This window comes from Capricornis sumatraensis, chromosome 19 (assembly GCF_032405125.1).
Source record: "Capricornis sumatraensis isolate serow.1 chromosome 19, serow.2, whole genome shotgun sequence".
In the NCBI taxonomy this organism is placed as follows: Eukaryota; Metazoa; Chordata; class Mammalia; order Artiodactyla; family Bovidae; genus Capricornis; species Capricornis sumatraensis.
In genome coordinates, this window is record NC_091087.1 from 67049449 (window position 1) to 67074418 (window position 24970).

Here is a 24970-nt window from a genome sequence, read left to right on the forward strand (position 1 = left end):
GAAACGTGGCTTAGTCTGACCTGCGTTCAGATCTCAGCCCCACTTATGAGCCCATGAGCTTGGAGGCAAGTCATTCTAGCTCTCCACTTCCCAAACAGCCTCCAAGGTTTGTGGAAAGAGTTCTAAAGAGCGGTTTGTGCACTGCCTGGCAAGCAGGCTGCTCAAAGTTGAGTGAACTGTCACCACCTCTGTTTGACAGTCAATCCAAGGGTCCTGAGACACAGTTTGTTTTGCTAACCCTGGGTGATACTGCTCTCCGATAAATCCTGGCTGAGAGAGACACTGAAGCAAAGCCGGGGATGCTGCTTAGGGAACCTCAGTTAGCAGGGCCCAGTTGGCAGTGCTGGACACCCCTACCTAGCAGGCTCCCCTAGAGAGGCAGTGAGGAAAGCTTACATATGCCTGCTGCTGCACAGCATACATGCTCAGCTGTGCCCAACTCTTTGCAACCCCATGGACTGTAGCCCGCCAGACTGCTCTGTCCATGGGATTTTTCCAGGCAAGGATACTGGAGTCGGTTGCCATTTCCTACTCCAGCAGATCTTCCCAATCCAGGGATGGAATCCACAACTCTCACATCTCCTGCACTGGCAGGCGGATTCTTCATCTCTGCGCCCCCTAGGAAGCCCAGCCCTACCTAACTCCATCCACCTCCAGCTCTGGGTGCCAGGTCTTAGCCAGGTCGCTCAGGAACAATGAGGTCAAGCTTCACAGCATTGGACCCAACAGGCGCCCATGCAACAGGAGACGGACCCGCACTGAACGGATGACTTTGCTGCCAGAAGCAGAAAACTGGAGTCCCAGTCTGGCTGAGCGCCATGATGGTGTTACGCTCCTTCAAAGCAGGGACAGGAACCAACTCCGCGCTCCCTGGAGTCTGCATGACGTGATCCTCTTGGCACATGTTTGCTAAACTCAACAGGAAAAGGGCTGTGAATCTTGGGGGGTGGTGGAGGCTCCCTATATAAACGGGGGCATCTTCCAAATCCTGGCCTGACACCAGCCTTGGACCAACAGTCAGGGGACCTCAGAACTGGTCCAGCATTCAGCTGGACCCTGAGGTTAAGTCCAAAAGCAGGGCAGTCAGGGCAGCCTTGTCATCGGAAAGGCACCCAGCCCATGGCTGCCCGAAGCTGGGCTGAGAATTAAGGCGCAGACCTGAACCGGCCGCCTCCAATCTCCATTCCACCCCATGCGGCTCCTAGGAACTGGGGGCTACCAGGTGGCAGCTGCCCACATCCTGCAATTCCATGTTCTCCCCTCTGAAAAGGTCAACAGCTTGGGCCGCCCCCACTTCCTTGCGATGGACCCTGTGGGGGTGACACCGGCAGCTTCTCGCCCAGATGGACCTCTGCGCTCTCGGCCAGAGAGTTCTTTATTTTGCAGACACTTAGGAGCCCATGGATGCGAGCACATCGAAAGGACTTCATGTGTCAGGTACAGGGAGTCGTCGCAGCCCTCCCGAGAGAGGCCATGCTTCCTGCCCTGCTCACCCTGACCTCCAGAGACAGGTCAGGAAGTCTTCATTCCAGCATTCCGGGGGGATGGTCTGGTGACATTACAATCATATTTGCATGGATTCCAGAATTCCACAGTTTGAGGACATAGAGAAAAGCTTGTTGGAGGCTGAGGATCCGCCTCAGTCCCTGTGATCCAGATCTGTGAAATGCCACTGTACCTGGCATCCCATCACCACGACAACTGCTGCCCACCTGTGCTCGAAGGAAGCACAGAATTTGGAAAACAACCCTTCTGCCTGGACTCCTGCCTCTCTGGACTAGTACCAAGTTCAGATGATCGAGGCCCCCACCTACGGCCTACATGTCACCCAGACACGTCCAGGGCCGGCCGACACCCACCAGTTGGTTTGGGCAGATGCTCTAAGCACGGTGAAGGCTGCCTTCCAGACCTGCCCCTTTGGCTGGACTTCCTGAGCACCAGAGAGACGAGGAGAGAAAACAGCCATTTAGCATCCTCAAGAGATAGGGATGCCAAGAGAAAGATGGAGACAGACAAGACAGATTCCTGTCCCCACCTCCTCTCCCAGCCTCTTCTCAGTGATGCTGGGCAGGGCTGGGCAGAGCTGCACAACTATAGGCCAGCAACTCCACAGCACCCCCCAGGACTGACAAGCTCCAGCCCTCCAGGACAGCCTGAACTGCAAAACAACCCAAAGGTGCCTCACTGAAGAACACATCAACAAACTGTGGTACATCCATATAGTGGATGAGTCCTTGGCAAAAACAAGAAAGTACGTTTTGCCTGATCTCAGGCTAGGAGCGCGACTGACACAGCGAGATGCTGGGCACTGGGGACCTTTAGCAGGTAATGAAAGGGTTCCCCAGCTGCGTTGTTAGGATGTTTGCAAAACCCTGCAGATTTACTAAAAATCACTGACTTATAAACTTAGTTTGAATTTTATGATATGTAAATCATACTTCAATGAAGTAGTTTTTTAAAAAACTTTAAGAAAGGAACTACTGATACAAGCAAGAAAGTGATACAAGTACCAATATAATGTGGAACAAAAAAAAAAGGCCATTTCAAAAGAGTACATACACTGTACTATTCAATTTTGTAACAAATTCTAGAGGCAAAACTATAGCAATAAAGATTAAAATAGTAGTTGCTTTATTGAGGTGGGAGTGGTGGGAAGGGAGACAAAACATCCATCTGAGTACTAGAAAATTTCTACACCATGATCTTAGTAATGGTTACACGTGTGTATCCACTCATAAAAATATGTTGAGCTTGTCCTTGAGATTAATGCATATTTTATATATACATAATAAACATAAATAACACACACAACATTAAAAGTTTGTTTTTTTAAAACAGCAAAGCCCACTGATGCTCAAACTGTAATTGGCAATTCAGTAGAAGTGAGGGCAGTTCACTGGGATCTGACAGAGAAGAGTCCACTCAGTGAGCTCCTACTCAACCCTCAAGATCCATTTCAAATTGCCCCCATTCAGCAAAGCCCTCTCTCACCGTTCCCAGTGTAACTAGCTGCTCATATCGTTGAACATCCCTTCACAAGTTGATATCCTTCACATTGACCGTTGAGGAGTGCAGGGAACTGTTGCACCAAGATTTGGTTGGTATGTGCTTATTAAACATCCACTGATTGCCTCACACACACACACACACCCCCGACAGCCCAAACTAGATGCCATCTCAGCAAAAGATACTAACGCCCATCCCCAAAACAGGATGTCTGTTCTCAGGCAACAGGACCCAGATGTGAGACTTATCGAAAAAGATGATTTTCAGTATCTCCAGCTCAATCCTCCTTGTTTTACACCAATCACAGCCGAAAAGTTTCAGGGGAGCCCAGAACAAACTCGATTTCCAGTGTCCAGTGCACAGGGCTCCCTTCCTCCCCACTTCAAGTCACCTCTGTCTACACTGTCCCTGCCCAGCCTAGGGGTGGAGCAGACCATGTGGGCTCCCAGGAAATATTCTACCAGGTGTAATGTTTAATTAAACTTGACTGCCTGGTCACCCCTTTCAGGACTGCACCCTGCCCACTTGGAATGAGAGGGGGGACCCACCACCCCACCCCATTACCTCTCTGTCCAGGCCTCCCAGCTCTCTCTGAGTCACCCCCTAACCATGGAATCTCCAGAAATCCAAGCCTGAAGAGGAAGCTGCTAAACTTCCCTGCCAGGGTCTATATGAGTGAAGAGAGCCCAGAGGTGAAACTCGGTCCAGTTCTGCAGAGTTCATACATGAAAAGAGATAGGCTGGAAGTACACCTCCACAAAAAGCAGCTTTCTTTGGATGTGTGGTGCATGAATGGGTTACCAGGAGGAGACTGTGGGTGAAGTTTTTCCTTTAAATATGTTTGTGCTTTCTAAGTTTCCACAATGGACAGACTCCTCGGGAAGATAAAAACTCTTCATCTGTGGCGGGAGACGCCCCCCACCCTCCCCCCACTCCCCCCCAGCCCAGGTCAGACTTGCTGGCTCCCAAGCTTCTCTTTCACCTTGTCCCAAGATACACACAGGTCCCAGCGTCCCGCGCCGCGGGCGGGCCTCTCGCCCTTATCCCACCCTCCGCCGCAGCTCCCTGAACAAAGCGGTATCTTGACCCCACGGATCCGCGCCTCTGACCTCCTTCTCCTCGGCCACAGCGAGGCGCCGCCCCCCATTCAATTCCCCTAGCCCTGGAGGTACTTAGGAACTGTGTTCGAACACACACACACACACACACACACACACACACACACACACACGCAAACGCACTTTCTCCTCCCCTCCCTGACCTGGGCCACCACCCCCAAGAGCCCAAGTACAAACTTCTCCAAACTCGCAGCTGTGGCTGGAGGGGGAGTCGTGACGTCCCCTCCACAAAGCAAATGGGATGCCCCCCACCACACACACACACACACACACACACACACACACACACACACGTGTGCCACCCCACTCCCGGGTCCCTGTTCATCTGGCCCGGGGGCGGCAATGCCCGGGTTTGAGGGCCGGTGTCTCGCCGCCATACCCCCGCCCCCCGCCAGGGCCCCCAGTAAGTGACAGGACGGAGACAGGACCGGGCTGGGGGCGGCGCGGGTCGGAGCTCGGTCGGTGGGGGTGGGGAGCGGCTCCTGGGGCTCCGGGCTCCCCCCGATCGGCGCCCCTCTCCGGGGAGGCGGGGGCGCGTTACCTTGCAGGTTCTGGACTCGGATGTCGCTGATCTGTCCGATGAGCTCCTCGCGCTGGAACCAGTCCCATTCCTGCGCAGCCATGAAGCGCGGGCGGGAGGGCCGGGGCGCCGGGGCCGGGCGCGGGCGGCGGGCGCGGAGAGCCGGGCGGGCGGGCGTGCGAGCGGCACGCACCCGGCGAGGGCGCCGCGGAGCCGGAGGAGCGCGGGCGCGGGCGGGGCGCGGGCGGGGCGGGCGAGCGCGCGGCGGGCCGCCCCCGCCGCGGGCGGGCAGCGGGCGGGCAGCGGGCGGGCGCGGGGCGGAGGGTGCGGGGCGCCGGGCTAGCGCTCACTCCCCCATCCGGGGGCGGGGGCCCGGGGGGCCGAGGGGAGGGGCGGGGCGGGGCGGGGAGGGAGGCTGGACTCCGGCCGGTTTCTTTCTTTTTTTTTTTTTTCCGGGGTGTTTGTGGCTGGGATTGTGTGGTTGCAAAAGGGTTGGTGATGAGGCGCGGGGTCCCGGCCCCCAGATTGTGATGTTTCAGGGGGCGGCGAGTCGCGTGACGCCACCCCGCGGGTCCCTGATACGCCCTCCACCCTGACCCCAGCGCCTCCCCCAACCCCGCTCCCGTCCCACCTAGGACCCTGACAGGCACACCCTTGTATCCCAGGCCCCTTGCCCCCGCTCAGTTCGGAGAGGCAGCCCCCGACTGAGTGAGGCGCCCCAAGCCGTGCCCATCCGCCCTTGGGACGCTCGGGCACCGGCCAGGGCCTGGGAAAGGGGCCAGCGAGGGTGCAGATGGAGTCTGGGGGTTCTCTCTCCAGATTTCTTTTCTGGGTTTGGATATTGGGAACCTGTTCCGCGGGGATCCAGTACAGCAGTAACCCCAGATTCTAGGAAGGAGGGAAAAGCGGCCGACGCTAGGGCACCTCAGTCTCCAAGCGACCCTCTCTGGGGCTTTACTGAAAACGAAAGAAAGAGGATGGACTTTTCCGTGGGGTGTGTGTATTTCTTCCCTGTTTATTTTGAGTCTTGAGAGTTCCAGGATCTTACTTGGGGCTCACAACTCATACCTTAGGCAGGATACTTTATTGGCTTTTCGAACACAGAAAAGAAGAAAGAGGCACTGGAGTCCTGGAATTTGCCAAAGGCTGGAGAAGGAGTTAGGGACGTGAGGTCCCTGCCCCCAGCTCAGTACTCTGACCCTTTCCAGAAAACAAACAGACACACAGAGAAAGAGAGGGGAGGAGAATGGCGAATACATGAGATATTCCAAGAGAGGAAAAAAAACAGGCAGGGCTCAGTGAATATTTATACATATGGGCCACGTTCATCATTGCCACATTCACGTGGTTGAAATACTAGAAACCTCGGTGGGCTACTCCCTAATTAAGAAATAACAATGAAGCCCGCACCCATGCACAGACCCTGTGCCCTTGAGGCGGGGCCCTCAGGTAGATTCCTGGGAATGGTGGCCAGCCAACAAACAAGGAAATGAGACAATTACAAACAGAAGTGAGTTCCAGGAAAAAAAAAAAAATCCACCCAGGCTCAGTAACTGGGGTGCAGACAGGGGTCAGGGAGGTCTCCGAGGACTGAATTGGAGCTGAGCCTAAAACATGAAAGGAGCTAGCTTCGGGGGCAGGAGCTCAGTGGAGGCAGCCCCGGGGCACATCCAGGGGCAGAGGTGACTGCCCGAATGCGCTACCACTCCCATGGGGGGACTTTATCTGGAGGATGAATGAGAAGCCAACTGTCCCGGTCCACCACTCTAGCTTGCTTTCTCTTTCTCCTTGTTCTCCATTTGCCAAGTTCCCCACCACGAGCATATATTTTTACAATCAGACAGAAAACCAATAAGTTCTTTTTTGACCTCTCGAGGCCCTTCCCAGGAGTTCCCAGCCTGCCCTGGCTCTCCTCCTCTGAGGGTCTAGAAGCCCAATGGAGGTCCTATGTTGCCAACGGGAGCCCATTGGTGTCCAGGCACATGCACCCAGGCTGAGGTTGGTGCTGCCTTCTTCCTGATTTGATTAGAAAATGCATGGTCATTTCACACTCCAGGGAGCAGGGTCTGTGTCTGTGTCCTGCAGAGCAGGGCGCAAGAAGCCAGGCCTCACCTCATTTTGCCCCATCTGCTAGCCATCGCCTGTTTTTACACTTCAATTTATTTTTCATTATTGTTATGGGCTAAGTTAGGCCGAAAGTCATTTTCTTTCCCCAGTCGAGAGCAAAGAGACTCAGCCTTCATTTGCATCAAGATCTCAGGGAACAGAGGGCTTTAAACAAGCGTCGTGGATGTTAGCTGCAGGGATGGGCCATCTTTCATGATAAAAAGATGTCTCTGCCTGTGAAGGGAACACCTCATCTTTTGGGGGCCATTGCATAGGCGGCAGCCCCTCCCTGGCGAGGAGGGGCCTCAGTCACCATTGGTGGAGCACCAACTGTGTACCAGATGTTGGATCGCCAGCCCAAAGAAGTTCTTTCTTTGCATCCAAGTGGAAAGAAACTTTTAGATGGTTTTTTAAAGTGGGCTGGGAGCCTGACTCAGCACTGAGCATGATGCTGGCCTCAACAAGGCCCAAGAATAGTCCCTGAACTCTTATGTCCATATCACTCCCTCCTCCCTTCAGGGTCTCTGGACTCTGGCCCTCCCTGATTGGTCCCTATGCCACCTCCTTTTCCATCCATCCTGATTTTCCACTTTTTGGATCAAGTTCAGGTCCTATCCAATCACCTCCAGGCCTTGATTCCTTCTGCTCCCTCTGAAATGCCCGATCCCTTCCCTGTTCCCTGCCCTTCACCTTCACCTGGCTTAATTCCTGCTCTATCATGTCTACCATAAGAGAACCTCTTCAAAACCTCTAGACCCAGCTGAGTGCCCATCTTATACAATTCCCATAGTACTCAGTAGAATCTCACGATGTCCCGTGGACCCTGCTGTTGGGTTTCCACGTTGCATTATAATTACCTTTCCTTGACGGTTCCCCCCACTTTAACTGTGAACGACTTGAGAATAAGGGCCGTGTTTCATTAATTTCTCTATCTGAGCACTTAGCACAATGCTAGGCTTAGAGACAGGTCTCAATACTCAGTGAATGGATGAATAAATGACTTTTTTTATTGGCTGGAACTCAGAAAACAGGGATCAAATGGCAAACAGTTGATCCCTAGGTCTTGGGCCCAAGTAAACTTCTGAGGAGGCCATCAAAAAATGTTTGTGCATTGCAGTGGGTAAAACCCATGCTGCTGGGTACCAGGGAAGCACCACGCTGTGAAAAGTCCCTGCCTTCTCGGGTCCAGGCAGCCTCCGGGGTCTGGAATTCTGGCTGAGAGGGAGGGCCATGTGACTTGCAAGGGGGATTAGGTTATTTGCCCTCTAGCATGAATTAACAATGTTGTTTTTCTTTGGCACTTTCATTTCAGAGGAGGAAAAGTACTCTGCCTGAAGGCTTGACTTCTCGGGACTTTCCAGAAACTAATTTTCTAGAAATTGTCCAATTCTGCTAGAATCCTTGTCATTGTTTAAAACTGATTTCTGACAAGTGAAAGGAGTTGTAGAGAATCCCTGGTCTGAACTTCAGAGAGCCTCAAACCCAACATCCCTGCCCACAGAAGGACTTTGAAACGTCAGGTCTTCCTGCCTCTGCTAACAGAGACTGATGACTTCAGGCAGGTCATCTGGACAGAGGTTTATATCACCCCCTCCACACCCCCACTGGCAGAGAAGACAAACAACAAAGATAATCCCAGTGGACCCTCCCACCCACTTCCAGGAGAGGAGTGTGATGGGGGCGTCCCATCGGGAAATCGTTTTCTCTGGTCACTGCCATCACCCTCTTTGTGTGCACAGTTCTTTAGGGTTTGGCTGGTCCTTTCTCAGTCAGAGCTAATCTGGTCTTCACCATGACCTTGTTAGGCCAGCTAGGCAGACATCGCTTTTAGACGAGGCTTAAAACTGCTTAGTAACCTGTCCAAATTCAGAGTAAGCCAAAACCAGACTTTGTCCTCTCTGCCCACCCACATCAATCCCATATACCTATGCCTTGTCATGTTTATATAACACTTGAAAAATCATAGCTCCATTAAAATCAGAGCACTCATCAGCATATAAAACTGTTAGCAATTTCATATCAAATCCAGTTTAAAAATTGTGGTGAATCCTATCTAATCATGCTTCAACTAGACCAAGAACATCTTCTGGGCAAGGAGCCTGCATTGTGATGTCATAAGGCTGCATTGTAGGGTAGACACCCACTTCCTGACCTCATTTATTCATGTAAAAAACATTGGTTCAATGCCCATGGCCTGGCCCTGCAGGAGGACCCAACAGAGGACAAAACCAAGACTCTGCCTGTGAGCAGGTGTTCCAGCGCAGGCGTTTGGACTTTGTCGTTTTAAGGGCAGAGAGGAGCCTTTGTAGGATGGAAAGGGTGCAGATTTTCCCTTTTGTTGTGGCATGGGAAGGGATCACAGCTTGGGAGGCCCTGTGGGTCTCAGTGACACAGGTGCGAGATGGTGATGGCCCACAGCAGAGCAACTGCTGCAGAGACAGATTCTCTGGCTGTTCAGATAGTGGAGTTGACAGTACCCGATTTTGAAGCATCTGTCCACATCCTTGTGCACGTCTCTTAAATCCACTTTATTGCACATTTCTCAGAAATGCTGTGCAGGCAGGACTGCCTACTTCATCTTTGCCTTACCAGAATCCGATACCATCCTGAGCACATAGCGGCCGGTTGGTAAAGCTCAGCTGCGTGTGTGAATGAATAAATGTGTATTTAACTCCGTGAAGCAGTAACTCTAAAATCTCTTGGAGCCCTGGGCTCCTCTAGTCGGGATCTGGGACTTCCCTGGCAGTCCAGTGGTTCAGACTCCAAACTTTCAATGCAGGAGGCGCAGGTTTGATATCTGGTCTGAAAACTATGAGGCTTCCCAGTGGCTCAGTAGTAAAGAATCTGCTTACCTATGCAGGAGATGCAGGTTCGATCCCTGGGTCAGGAAAATCCCCTGGAGAAGGAAATGGCAACCCACTCTAGGTTCCTTGCCTTGGAAATAACATGGACAGAGGAGCCTGGCAGACTGCACTCCATGGGGTCGCAAAGGAGTTGGATACAACTTAGCAGCTAAACAACATCATCTAGGAACTAAGAGCCCACATGCCATGCAGCATGGCCATAAAAGGGGGTCTCTTCTATGCCTTGGGAATGCTAGTGAAACTGAAAGTGTTAGTCGCTCAGTCCTATCCTACTCTGTGTGACTCCACAGACGGCAGCTCACCAGGCTCCCCCGTCCCTGGGATTCTCCAGGCAAGAACACTGGAATGGGCTGCCATTTCCTTCTCCAGTGCATGAAAGTGAAAAGTGAAAGTGAAGTTGCCCAGTCATGTCAGACTCATAGCGACCCATGGACTGCAGCCCACCAGGCTCCGACATCCATGGGATTTTCCAGGCAAGAGTACTGGAGTGGGGTGCCATTGCCTTCTCCGCTTTGCAACCCCACAGAATGTGAAGTGTCTGCTATTTGCTAATTTTTTGCTGCTAAATTCTCCATGTTGATTGCTACCTGCCTCCAGGAATATTGAAGGGCATTATACAAAGGCTGGTAGCAGAGAGAGACACTGAAAAACAGAAGGAATTCAGGTTTAAGCAAAAGCGTGGAAGATATGTGTGTGTAAGCAGACAGTGAAGGCTCAGGCTGTGTGACCTGGGGCAAGTTTTTAACCTCTCTGGGCCTTTGGGGGTTTCATCTGTAAAATGGGGCCCAGAGTCGCTACCTGGCAAAGTTACTGTGAGATCAAAGATATGCGTATAGAGAAAAGACGCTTTAGTAAGATTCAGATCATTTCTGTGGCATAAAATGAACTGCCCTTGAATTTGGGAGATTCCCCATAATATAAAATATTAATGTATTCTCTAGGATTTTATTACTTTTTAGAGTGTGGAGGTGTTGATGGGTGGTTAAAAAAAAAAAAATCTTGCTTCCCTAAGTAGACACCACCGGATGTCCCAATTTCCACAAATAAAACCCTTCATTTCTTCCAGGTTTAAATAGTCAGAGGCTGCTTCCCTGGAGACAGCTCTGCTAATTTTTTTTTTTTTTTTGCAGGCATTAGAACACTATTTAAGGAGTATGCATTTTCCAGTAAAGCAAATAATGAAACTTTTTCTCCCCCAGAGTGTGAGATGTTGGCAACGTGATGATGTGAGGAGGGACAGGATGCAGCAAGGAAGAATAAACACCCTGTATGAGGTACTTGCAACAACTTTGGGAAAATACATAGAATTTAACATTTTGAAATCAAAAGAAAACTTCCCTGATGATAAGCTCAGGAAGGGTGGTTCAAAAGCCAAAAGTTAGTGCAAATAAAAGTCCCTGGATCAGCCCCTGTCCCAGCACAGACAAATCAATTTCAACAAATTTATTGCCTCTCTTACCTGCTGCGCAGCTGACATTTACCGCAAAATCAGTCTTGAGCGGGGGAATTTATCAGACATCTTGCTTTATCTCATTTAATCCACTCAACAACCCTTTGAAGGAAGTATGATTATCATCCTGACTTTATTGATGAGGAAACTAAGGACAAAAAGAAATTCAGGAATGTCGCCAAGGTCACACATGTCATAGGTTAGTAGAGAAAGTACTCAACCCCAGATACTGTGCCAAAACCAGTTTGATCTTTCTTCTCTATGGCTGCAGCTTTAGAATCTTTTGAACTGGCCCAGCTTACTAAGTGGAATGGTTCATGTTGGAGATTCACTGGGAAATGAGTTTAGCTAACCGTTTTTTTTGTTGTTGTTTTTCAGTCGCTAAGTCACACCCAATTCTTTGTAACCCCACGGACTACAGCACACCAGGCTTCCCTGTCCTCCACTATCTCCCAGAGTTTGCTCAAATTCATGTCCATTAAGTCAGTGATGCTATCTAGCCATCTCATCCTCTGCCGCCTTCTTCTCCTTTTGCCCTCAGTCTTTCCCAGCATCAGGCTCTTTTCCAATGAGTAGATTCTTCCCATCAGATGGCCAAAGTATTGGAGCTTCAGCTTCAGCATCAGTCCTTCCAATGAATATTCAGGGTTGAGTTTCTTTAGAATTGCCTGGTTTGATCTCCTTGCAATCCAAAGGACTTTCAAGAGTTGTCTTTAGCACCACAATTCGAAAGCATCAGTTCTTTGGTGCTCAGCCTTCCTTATGGTCCAAATCTCACACCTGTACATGAGTACTAGAAAATCCCAGACATTTGTTGGCAAAATGATGTCTCTACTTTTTAATACACTGTCTATAACTTTCCTTCCAAGGAGCAGATGTCGTTTAGTTTCATGGCTGCTGTCACCGTCCACAATGATTTTGGAGCCCAAGAAAATAAAATCTGTCAGCTAACTGTTGGCCTTAGGTAAACAAGACCGCCGGGGGTGAGATTTTCCTGCTAGGTCAGGAGTAGAAAAACTCTGTCCATTGCCCTCTGTAGGGAGGTTTCTTGTGTTTGTGTAAAATGCTGAGCGGCATTTCTACTTCTGACCCCTAACTAAGCATCTCAAAGGGCAGCATTTCGTTGTAAAGAACACTTAGTGTAGCTTTGCTGGGAAAGATGTATGTTTCAGGTAGTTGACATGGATTTTAACAGATAGAGTCTTAAGGAGTAAGGACAAAAGCCTTGATCTAAACCAGTGATATAAGTCCTATTGATTTTATCTGGTCTCCCCAATCTTTTATTGGTTGCTAGCGTCCAAGGATGGCTGCTCTCAACCCTTCCCTCCATGCATGTGCGGGCTGCTCCCACATGGAGAGGTAGAGTCTAATTTCCCTTCCCTTAAACCTAGGATGGACCTAATGACTTGCTAGACCAAGAGAATACGGTAGAAGCAATGTTCTAGGACGTCTGAGGCTGAGTCATAAGAAGCCTTGCAGTTCTGGTCTTGGCCTCTTAGACACTAACTCCAGGGGGAGCCAGGTGTCCTTGAATCTGAAACTGCCATGCTGCAAGGAAGCCAAGCTAGCCACGGGCAGCCAGGAGGAGAGAGAGAAAGGAAGAGAGAGGCCTCAAGAGCTCTCAGCTGCTCCAGCCATCAGGCACCAGAGTGAAAAAGCCATCTTGAACAGATGCTCACCTTCAGTCCAGCTGAACTCTCGATTACCCTGGATACCATCTGCCAGTAACCGCATGAGAGACCTTAAGTGAGAACCTCCAAGCAGAGAGCCGCGTCAACCCCAACCTGTTGGAGAAAAAGCATCGCTGTTGCAGTCTTAAGTCACTAAGTTGTGTTGTGCGGCATTAGATAACCAGAGCGCCAGGCGCTCCACCTCCCCAGGCGTCCTGACTCAGGCCACCAGCATCCCTCCCTTCCACAACCTCCACCCCTCCTGCTGGGTTCCTTGCTCCCTGGCTGTGCCCAACCTCACATCCCAATGTGTATTCCCCACAAGTCCCCAGAGCAATCTTGGATGGCATCAGGATCTGTCATTTCCCGGCTTCCCATCACACTTTTCATGAAAAACTGCCTCCTTCCCACATCTGCAGTGCTCTACAGAATACAAACACTGTATGGTATCATTTATGTGTGATAGCTAAAAAATAACGCAAATGAATGTACATACAAACAGACTCACAGTCTAAACTCCTGGTTACCAAAGGAGAGAGGGAGGAGGGGGAGGGATGAATTAGGGCTATGGGATTAAGAGATACAAATGACTACATAAAATAGATAAGCAACAAGGATTTACTCTGTGGCACAGGGAATTATACCCACTACCTTATAATGCAATATGATCTGAAAAAACTGAATCACTGTACCCGAAACTAGCACAATATTATAAATCACTTCAGTTTAAAAAGAAGTTCAGAAACAATCTGTGAGGTTTAAAATTAACAAGTTCAAAAGCACTTCTTTCTATGATGGAAGTCAGGATAGTGGACAGCTCTGGAGGGAGGTGGCGAATGGGAAGGGACCTTGAGGGGTCCTCTGGGGGTGCTCGTCATGTCGTACAAGCGTTTCTTCCCTCCTTGATAGCTCGTTAATGCGTGCATTTTCAGGGTGCAAGTTCTGCAAAGTGTTCAAAAGTAAAAGCGCTGCTCTGCCTCCTGCCAAGCCACTTTTGCATACGCTCTTGCTCTACTTGGAATTCTCTGCCCTCTTTTAGTCTCTCCCTGGTTAATTCCTACCAGATGCTCAGATCTAACCCAGACCTTTCATCAGTAGGAAACTCTTTTCCTATTGTATCAGTCAGTCCTGACTGTGTAACAAAGCACCCCCAAAATGTGGTGACTTAAAGCAACAATCAATAATAGGCCAATGACTCAATAGTTGCCAGTTTGGGTGGGCCTTGCACTGGTCGCCCTTGGGCTCTCTCAGGTATCCACAGTGAGCTGGCACCTTGGCTGGGCTAGGTGCCCTAGCGTGACCACCTATGCATGGCAGTTGGCACACTGTTGATGGGGTCACCTCAGTCCTCCTCCATGTGGTCAGCAGGCCAGCTTGGGCTCATCACATTATCATCTCAGGATCCCAAGAGCCACAAAAGAGGGCAAGTCTCAACACACAAGAGCTTCTTAAGCCTCTGCTTGTGTTGCACTTGCTAGTGTCCATTGGCCAAAGCAAGGTACATAACCAAGCTCAGATTCAGGAGGTGAAGAAATAAACTCCACCTCTGGATGGGAGAAGTCACGGCCATGTCTTCTAAACCATCCACCCTGCCCTCAACCCACAGAGAGGACAGCTTCCCTATTACATGCTCTCACACTCCCTGAACTTGCCCTGCAGGGCACTCAGCCCCCTGTAATTGACTATCTGAAAAGTGTGTTGTTCATGAAAAGAGCTCCTCCCACTTGCCTCTAACTCTGAACAAGCAGGGGCTGGTATGTGGTCACTGTGGCCAGCACAGTGGCTGGGACATGTTAGGTGCCAATAAGTATTTGGACAAGGAAGCAAAAAAGAAGAAAAGGAGGAGAAGGGAGGAGAAAGGGGTAAGAGGGAAAGAGGGAGGAAGTCCTGGGAAAATGGAGGCATTTCTTTGGTAGGGGACAGACTGGCCATCTCTGGGAGGCTGGGCGTGCTTTGTATCCTTCCAACTCACTCTTCGCAGGTCAGCCTCTGCGTCTTGGTTCACCCTGTTCCTCCCCCTGGCTGCCCTCCTGCTTCTTTCTTCTGCTTGTTCAGCTCTTGGCTTTTTCAGTGGGCAGCTGAAGATTCCTCATCTAACCCAAGCAACATTCCCCTTCCTGCCTTCCTCCCGATCATCATCGTGGCTCAAGGGATCCCCAGTATTAACTGCCCACGCTGTCACGAACACATGGCTCTTCATATTCTCAATTCAACACCCTCCCAGCCCCAGGAGAAATCTGGGCTGTGTATGTCAATATTTCTATTAAATGGATAAGAACAGGGGGTTCAGGGGATCTCTGTGTCTATTGTCACCTGCCAGGAAGAGGTGGTGTTGGGATCCAGTGTTGGTCAGCTTGGCTCAAAGATCCCCAAACTCTGATGCCCAGAGTCAGACTCCACACCCCCGAAGGAAGAGGCTCTCTCCTCTGTCTGGATGGGAGTGGGTTCATTGAGGGCAGAGGGAACTGCAGGCGGGAGGCACGAGCAGTTTGCCTTCATGGATGCCAGAGCCTGAGGACCTGGGTTCTCCCCTCCCTCTGGGTGAGAGCAGGTGAGAGAGAGAGCCAACGGGGAGAAGGAGGCACCTGCCATCTCCTGGCCAGCCAGAGGTGGTCCTGGGATGACGGGCCCCGGTCCACACCTACAGCTCCCCAGGCGATGCCCTGTGGGTGGCGAGCCTCTGGGACTCTGTGGGCCATCAGAGAGCCCAGCGCCTCGTTCAGAGAAGAAGTGATTCTCAAGAGGGGAAGGGGTTTCCAAGGACGCACAGCAAATTAGGGCAACCCCAGGGACCCACGATGGAGGCCAGGGCTTTGCTGTCACGCCCTGTCCTTCCTTAACGGCCTTCGCAACTCCCATCTGCCCACCTCCACGCCCAGCTTTCAGCCTGGCTGGTGACCAGTCCAGGGGAATGAGTTGTTGAAAGAGCCAGTTCCCAAGGCCAAGGAGGGAGGGGAGAGGCAGAGGGAGCAGGCAGATACTGTCTGGGATGGTCTCCATGATCAGCCTCTGTGACACCCTTGTGACTATCTTTAGAACTGAGCTTTGGTTTAAGCTGCCGGATGCATGTTAGGTGCGCTGGTTAACTAGAACCTACACCCTAGAGCACGTCTTCAAAGTAATATATTTAGGAATCACGCTCCACAGAACAGTAAGCCTCAAAAACAGTTTGTTGAATTGGTGCATGCGTTTGAGATTAAGTCACTTCAGTCATGTCCAACTCTTTGCAATCCCGTGGACTGAAGCCCACCAGGCTCCTCTATCCATGGGATCCTCTAGGCAAGAACACTGGAGTGGGTTGCCTCCAGGGGATCTTCCCGACCCAGGGATCAAACCCACGTGTCCTGCGTCTCCTGCATTGGCAGGTGGGTTCTTTACCACTAGTGCCAACTGGGAAGCCCAGAATTGATACCAAAAATTTTTAGCTAATTAGCAGGGGCGATATTGCAAATACTTTCCATTGGTGAGATTATCCGTACACAAGAATTCTGTTTGGTGATGGATACGGCACAGGCCCTGTCTCTCTGAATGAACTGAGCTCAAGGATACTATGCACCCAGCAGCCTTACACCTTCAGAGGAGCACTCAGCCCATGGCTCTAACTGGGGCTGCATCACCTGCTAGGCAGGGACTCTGAGATTACTGAGAACCTCAGACCCTACCTTCACTTGGCGTCTGGTTCTCAGAAGAGGGTCAAACTTGCCACCAAGCCACTCTACTCTATAGGGCACTTGACAGGTGCCTTAAAGGACAGCAAGCTGTCCTCAGTCTGCCTACATGTGGCTCCTACATTCAGGAACCATTCTCCATGTTTATGTGTTACTTTGTCAAAGATTCACCATGGTGATGGATAAACTGTGGTCCCTCCAGACAATGGAATGTTATTCAGCACTAAGAAAGAAATGAGCTACCAGGCCATGAAAAGATGTGGGGAAACTCAAATTCATTTTACTAGGTGAAAGAAGCCAATCTGAAAAGGCCACACACGGTAGGCTTTCAACTATGTGACTTTCTGGAAAAGGCAAAATTATGGAGCCAAGAGAAAGATCAGTGGTTGCCAGGGGTTAGGGACAGGGAGAGATAAACATGGGAAGCACTGGGGATTTTTAGGGCAGTGAATAATGATGGATACATACACTAACATTAAACCCACAGAGTGTGCAACACCAAGAGTGAATTCTGATGTAAAGTATCTATTTTGAATGACGATGACTTGTCAATGTGGGTTCAATGATTGTAATAAGTGTGCCGATCTTTGGGGGGGCTGTTGATAACAGGGGAGGCTGTGCATGTGTAAGGTCAGAAGGTACACAGTAAATCTCTGTACTTTCCACTCAATTTTGCTCTGAATCTAAAACTGCATAAAGAAAATGAAAGGCTATTTAAAGACAACAACAACTCATTGTGACCCTATGACCACCCAGATCACAAAGGGAGAAGTCAAGGCCCGGAGTGGGGAAGTCCTTTCCCAAGGCATCACGGTAAGGAGGGGATGGAGCTGGGATTTGAACCTGGCTCTGCTGTCTGTCTACAGTTTTTCCAGTGGTCATGTATGGATGTGAGAGTTGGACTGTGAAGAAGGCTGAGCAACGAAGAATTGATGGTTTCGAACTGTGGTGTTGGAGAAGACTCTTGAGAGTCCCTTGGACTGCAAGGAGATCCAACCAGTCCATTCTAAAGGAGAACAGCCCTGGGATTTCTTTGGAAGGAATGATGCTAAAGCTGAAGCTCCAGTACTTTGGCCACCTCATGTGAAGAGTTGATTCATTGGGAAAGACTCTGATGCTGGGAGGGGTTGGGGGCAGGAGAAAAAGGGGACAACAGAGGATGAGATGGCTGGATGGCATCACTGACTCGATGGACGCGAGTCTGAGTGAACTCCTGGAGTTGGTGATGGACAGGGAGGCCTGGCGTGCTGCGATTCATGGAGTCGCAAAGAGTCGGATACGACTAAGCAACTGAACTGAACTGAACTGAACTGCTGTCTGTCTGCACATCCTGTCCACACAGGCTGCAGACATGGGGCAGCCTCCATCCTGCAGCTGGGCGCAAGGGACCTGTGCAAAAAACAGGCTTAGGAGGCTAAGATAGGAAAAGACCTACAAATGTCCCTTCCTGGCTTCATACGCTCCATGGTTCTGGTGCTGAACACTGGTTCCTGCTCTCACCAGGCCCTCCAGCCTTGCCCCTCATCTCACATGCCTGTTCCCTGCCACACTGGGCTCCTGGATCACACCAGGCAATTCAGTTCAGTTCAGTTACTCAGTCGTGTCTGACTCTTTGCAATCCCATGGACTGCAACACACCAGGCTTCCCTGTCCATCACCAACTCCCGGAGCTTACTCAAACTCATGTCTATCAAGTCGATGATGCCATCCAACCATCTCATCCTCTGTTGTCCCCTTCTCCTCTCATCTTCAATCTTTCCCAGCATTAGGGTCTTTTCCAATGAGTCAGTTCTTCTCATCAGGTAGCCAAAGTATTGGAGTTTCAGTTTCAGCATCAGTCCTTCCAGTGAATTTTCAGGACTGATTTCCTTTAGGATAGACTGGTTGTATCTCCTTGCAGTCCAAGGGACTCTCAAGAGTCTTCTCCAACACCACAGTTCAGAAGCATCCATTCTTCAGTGCTCAGCTTTCTTTATGGTGCAACTCACATCCTTACATGACTATTAGAAAAACCATAGCTTTGACTAGACGGACCTTTGTCGGCAAAGTAATGTCTCTGTTTTTTAATATGCTGTCTAGGTTGGTCACAGCTTTTCCTCCAAGGAGCAAGCGTCTTTTCATTTCATGGCTGCAGTCACCATCTGCAGTGATTTTGGAGCCCGAGAAAATGAAGTCTGTCACTGTTTCCATTGTTTCCCCAGAAGAGAAGTTAAAGGCAAAGGAGAAAAGGAAAGATATACCAAGACAATTGCACACCACCATCTTTGCTTACCTGACTCACTCACTGTGCTTTTCCCACCCCTGCAGTCACAGCCCAGTAGGTTAACACCTACTCAGGCCTTACAACCTCTGCAAAGAGAGCGAGACTCAACAGCCTGTGCCCCTTGACACAGACTGGCCTGGGGTCCTCCCTCACTTGGCTTCATATTGCTGTGTGACCTTAGACAAGTGACTCAACTTCCCTGAACCTCAGTGTTTTGCATCTACAAAGTAGGACAATGATGGTAACTGTACAGGTTAGAGAAAATACATGTTAAACACCTGATACAAATTCTGCTGCATAATAAACATTCCAAAAATGGTACTTATCTTTGGGAAGCTTTTCCTGCCCAATTTCTTTTCCCCAATATGGAGAATTAGACTCCATGCAGGTGTATCTCTATACCCGTAACATCCATATGCATTAACCTGCAGTAAGAAATCCATTATCATACTACCCTGGGTCTTTGTTAGCAGTTTTCACGGGCTGGTGTGCCAAGAAGTTTGTTAAGGTTTTTCCATAAGATGTGAATATTTGCTTCTTTCTGTTTTCTCTCTCCTCCCTGGCCCTGGTGCTGCAGCCCCAGAGGTACAGCTCCACGGGGTCAGGGATCTTGTCTGCCTTGCTCATCTCTAGATCCCAGTGTTTAGAAAATTGACTGGCACTTGGGAAACCCTCCAAGTTGGTTGGGGAAATGAATGAGTTGCAATGAATGAATGAATGAAGAAATGACTCCAGGCTCATCTCCTGCATTTGTTTAATTTCTCAATCCATCCCTAGGTCTTGGCATCATAGCTAGCATGGATGTTCTACCGTAAATGTAGAATGACCTTTTCTTATCAATACTTATTTTTTGGATTTATGAACTACAACAGTATAACCAATGCATCTGATTAGCATGAATGAAGGCTTTCACAGAACTTAAACAGGACTGATGGCCACAGGGTGCCCATTCTCTTTCTCCATTTCTTGCTTGCTATAAACCCATCCATACCTTCACTGGGCCTCAGCAAATTTTTGGTAAAGAGAATAGCGGGAAACTTGCAGCATAAGAAGACTGGGCTTCCATTCAGTTATTCGACTTCTCTTCGATTTACAAGTTGCAATTTGTTGTCATTGTTTAGTCACTAAAGTGAAGTCACTCAGTCATGTCCAACTCTTTGCAACCCCATGGACTGTAGCCTATCAGGCTGCTCCATCCATGGGATTTTCCAGGCAAAAGTGCTGGAGTAGATTGCCATTTCCTTCTCCAGGGGATCTTCCCGACCCAGGAATCGAACCTGGGTCTCCCGCATTGCGGGCAGATGCTTTACCATCTGAGCCACCAGGGAAGCCAGGTCCTGGTTTAGTCACTAAGTCACATTCAACTTTTTGTGACCCCATGGACTGCAGTACACCAGGCTCCTCTGTTCTCTGCTATCTCCCGGAGTTTGCCCAGATTCATGTCCATTGAGTCGATGGTGATATCTAACCCTCTCATCCTCTGCCACACCCTTCTCCTTTGGCCTTCTGTCTTTCCCAGCATCAGGGTCTTTTCCAGTGAATCGGCTCTTCCCATCAGGCAGCCAAAGTATTGGAGCTTCAGCTTCAGCATCAGTCCTTCCAGTGAATATTCAGGGTTGATTTGTTTTGACTGGTTTGATCTTCTTGTAGTCCAAGGGACTCTGAAGAGTTTTCTCTAGCACCACAATTCAAAAGCATCAATTCTTTGGCACTTAGCCTTTTCTGTGGTCCAACTCTCACATCTGTACACGACTATAGGAAAAACCATACGGGCCTTTGTTGGCAAAATGATGTCTCTGCTTTTTAATATGCTGTCTAGGTTTACCATAGCTTTCCTTCCAAGGAGCAAGTGTCTTTTCATTTCTTGGCTGCAGTCATTATGTGCAATGATTTTGGAGCCCAACAAAATAAAATCTGTCACTGCTTCCACTTTTTCCCCTTCTATTTACCAGGAAGTGATGGGACCAGATGCCATGACCTTAGTTTTTTGAATGTTGAATTTCAAGCCAGCTTTTTCACTCTGCTCTTCTACCATTATCAAGAGGCTCTTTAGTTCCTCTTCACCTTCTGCCATTAAATATCATCTGCATAGCTGAGGTTGTTGATATTTCTCCTGGCCATCTTGATTCCAGCTTGTGATTCATCCAGCTTGCCATTTTGCATAATGTACTCTCCATATAAGTTAAAAAAGCAGGGTGACAATATATAGCCTTGTTGTTTTCCTTTCCCAATTTGGAATCACTATGCGGGTCAAGAAGCAACAGTTAGAACTGTACATGGAACAACTGACTGGCTCAAAATTGGGAAAGTTGCAATCTGCATGCCTTCAACTTTGCCTGATTGCTGGAAATGTACGTGGGCGTGACATAACACAAGAGAGAACATCACACAAGGAGTATTTGTGGTTGGAGGAGGGGTGATCATGTTTCCCAGAGTTTCTAGGTGACACCTCAGGGCCAGAAAAGTCTGTAACCCGTCTCCCGACCCACAGCCCTGTACAGATGAATGGACCCTTCTTGCCACTGGGTATCTTTGCCAGGAGGATCCCAGGTCCCATGAAGTGACAGGCTGCCTCCTCACACACTCGGTCCTAATTTGGAAAGGAAAGAAATTCAGACACTCAGAGAAGGGGGTGACCTCTTCCAGCAAGGGCAGGTGGCCAAACATTGGTATCACCTCTCCAGTAAAATTAATGTCCCTTTTAATCAGCAGTGATGGGGAATTGTTTCTTAAATGCCACTACGAAGAAGGGTCCCTGGTGAGAAGGCAGAGTTCTCGTTAATTCTCCACCAGGGTGTTGTGCCACAGAAAAGGGTTTCTGGCAGCTCCTACCTGCAAGGAGGGCCCATTTCCTGAGGTGGCTGATAGGCATCTGGAAACCAAGAATTGTCTGCACGTTGCCTGCAATTTCCTTTTGATTTTATGTGTCCTCCTGCCCCCAGAACCATTATTTTTTAAGAAAAGCAAAAATTAAAGCTTCATACCTCTCAGGAAGAGTGTGGGGGAGGCCGCGTACCAGCATCTGGTAACTTGCCTGCCCCCAGAAAATGACTGCAAGTGAATCCACATAATACTCCCTTAGAGAATAAGCAGAACCATCTGCAGGGCCCAGGGAGCCTCAGTGAGAAATTCCACACGAGGTCCTTCTGGAGGAGGCGGTGGCCCCAGAGGCGCCAGTGAGACCCTGAGCTGTGACTGCCATCACTGTGCTGGAGTCACGTAGACCTGAGTTGGGTTCAGTAGCGCTTAACACTAACAAGCTATTTAGGTCCTCTGAGACTTGGGTCCCATCTGGAAAATGGGCTGGACATGATGAGCACGTGAGCATAAATATCCACGTGGCTCACCTCTTTCTTCCTGGAAGGAAACATCTTCTGGACCCAAATAAGCGGGCTTGAACACCGAGTCCTTATCCAGTCCCAACTGCATGGCCATCCAGCTGAGATCCACGTGAAGGATGGTCTTGGTATCTCACGACACCCCTCTGGCTACTGTATGAACAGTCACTATTTACTCGGCGTGGGGCACACACAGCTACTCCAGATCAGCTCCGCCTTCAGGTCAGATGGGTATCACTGCCTCCACTTTGTGTGTGTGCTATAAGTCACTTGGGTCGTGTCCAGCTCTTTGTGACCCTATGGACTGCAGCCTGCCAGGCTCCTCTGCCCATGAGATTCTCCAAGCAAGAATAACTGGAGTGGGTTGCCACGTCCTCCTCCAGGGGGATCTTATTGACCCAGGGATCGAACCCACATCTCTTATGTCTCGTGCACTGGTAGGTGGATTCTTTACCACCAGCACCACCTGGGAAGCCTATCTCCATTGTACAGATGGGGAAACTGAGACTCCAGAAGCGGGATTTGTAGTAGACATGTGTTGACTTTCTTCTGACCAATATTGCTTCCCGCTTCTTCTGAAAATAGTACTCTGACTTCTTTGGGAGGAGTTACCTCCTCCTCGTGATTGGCTGGCCAGTGGAATTATCAAGGTGCCCACATCTTCTGGCCAAGGAATGGGTGTGGGGCCCAGCTCAACTCATTAGAAGCTCTGTCTCTCAACCCCTGGAGTTTCAAGCTCTGAAGATGGCTGGAGCTGATACAGCCGGAAGAGAAGGGTGCAGTAGTGTGTGAAGGAGACCCCCTTGTCAGTTCCTGCTGCTTAGAGCCCCACCCTTGGAAGCGTTATCCTGCCTTCAGAATCTGGTCCTTTCACTTTCCTCTTAATTCTGAAACCATCTATGGCCTGCCCTTTACTGCCTACGTCCGCCAGGTGGGTTTCTGTTGCTTGCAGCCCCCAAATTCTGACTGACACAGGAAGTGAGTCCTCAGGGTCACAGATGGATGCGTGGCAGAGTCAAGACAAGGCCCACGTCACCAGGCTGCCAGGCCAGTGCTCTTCCCGCCACGCCACATGAGTGGCCTTGGGGAGAGCCTTCAGTGAGGGGTTAGCGGAGCGGCATCAGCAAAGGCCGGTGATGGGAACGCACGTGCCCTCGGGGTCACAGAGCTGTCGTGAGGCCAACGTGTGGCAGACGAACTTTGACGGCGGCCACAGGAGGCAGGTTTGGGAAGCCTGAGAGCTCCTGTCACCACACCCTCTTCTGTGGCCTTTTCACGGACTGTCTTTACTGCTCCCTTCAGCAAACTATTTCGCTATTCAAGTCCTCAGCTTGTCGCATATTTTTAAAAGCAAAAGTGGAGAGCATCCTGAGTCAGGTTTCCTCATTTCACTTAACAATGGGGCAGTAAATATTGACTAAGCTGTGACATTCTGGAGAATGTTCCCTCACACCCTTCCTGGTTTGGAGCCCTGCCCTGTCCCCATCTCTCAGACAAGTCACTGGAACTTTCTTGTCCTCGGGGGCTTGGCCTTGGACCAGCCAGGGGAGGTGCCAGAGGCTTCAGAGTCAGAGAAATGTCTGCTCGTGTTATCAACCTCTCACTTAATTCACTTGTTGTGAGTTTAGGACAATTTACTTGAAGCTGTGAGTCTCAAGTTTTCCAATCTGCAGAAAGTGAGACTAACACCATCTGTCCCCCAGGCTGGGGTGAGAAAGACGCGTTGTGTCCAGGAACCTGGCACGTGAGGTTTCCCTGCTCAGTCCCTGGCGCCCCTCCCTCTGGTCAGTGGACCTGAACTCCATACAGCTGATGACCCATCAGCCAGAAGCGGATCTAGGTCACAGGAGCTGGGTTTGAGGAACAATTCCCGCACCTGCCTGTGGTCTACACTGTTGATTGTCTAGGCAGCAGCTGTTGCCAGGCTTTTTCTTCCCTGACCACTTTCTCCTCCAAGAGCTGAAAATCCTAAATACTCCTTTTCCCAGACTGCTTTGCGGCTACCAGGGGTCACATGACCTAGTTTAGCCAATGAGATGACAGAAGATCCTCTTTCATCTTGCTGGCCCGTGGGAGGCTTCAGGGAAATATTTATTTCCCCCTTGCAAAAGTGAGAGGCTGTAGAGAAAGCCAATTTTCTCCTTACCTGTGGATGTCTTCATGTGAAGACACTGGGGGCAGAGCCCAGGCCAGGGCTGGCTTCAAGGGTGTGTGGCCAGTGCAGTCATTTTAAAGGGCCCCGACCAGTCCATTCTGAAGGAGATCAGTCCTGGGTGTTCTTTGGAAGGACTGATGCTATAGCTGAAACTCCAATAGTTTTGCCACCTCATGCGAAGAGTTGACTCATTAGAAAAGACTCTGATGCTGGGAGGGATTGGGGGCAGGAGGAGAAGGGGATGACAGAGGATGAGATGGCTGGATGGCATCACAGACTCAATGGACATGAGTTTGGGTGAACTCCAGGAGCTGGTGATGGACAGCGAGGCCTGGCATGCTCCAATTCATGGGGTCACAAAGAGTCAGACACGACTGAGCGACTGAACTGAACTGTGCTTGTGTTTTCATGCTCTGTAGTTGCTGTATTAAAATTCTGAATAATTTTATCTTTGAGTTCTTGTTTCGTAAGTGAAGTCTCATGGGACAATGTAGCATGTCCTGGGGGAGTGGATCCTTGATTTTCCCCACTGCCTTCCCAAGGGGTCTCTTGGCTGCCTGCTCCCCTGCTGCTCCAGGTCCCATCTGGCCACCAAATGTCAATCCAAGGTTGGGGGAGAGGAGCCCAGCAGTGTCCAGTGGCAGGGCAGGACGCCCACCACCCCCAGGCCCTCATGATGAAGCATGGCAGTATATAGCAAATAAAAACACCATATGTCAAGAAAGAGACTGTGGAAGAAAGGAATATGTTTTATGTTTTAGTACCCTTTACAGAGCTTCTTTTCCTGTTTTATAATAAGGGGTCCTTCTTTT

General features: G+C 49.9%; 1 protein-coding gene across 1 annotated transcript in view; it reads right to left on the reverse strand.

The window, feature by feature from the left end:
- The window catches only part of CLMN (calmin), a 126693-nt gene extending 121946 nt beyond the window's left edge, over positions 1 to 4747 (reverse strand). Inside the window, exon 1 of the mRNA XM_068991129.1 lies at positions 4666 to 4747. Within this exon, the coding sequence (XP_068847230.1) occupies positions 4666 to 4747 (82 nt within the window). The remainder of the gene's footprint in view (positions 1 to 4665) is intronic.
- Positions 4748 to 24970: the final 20223 nt, after the last annotated feature.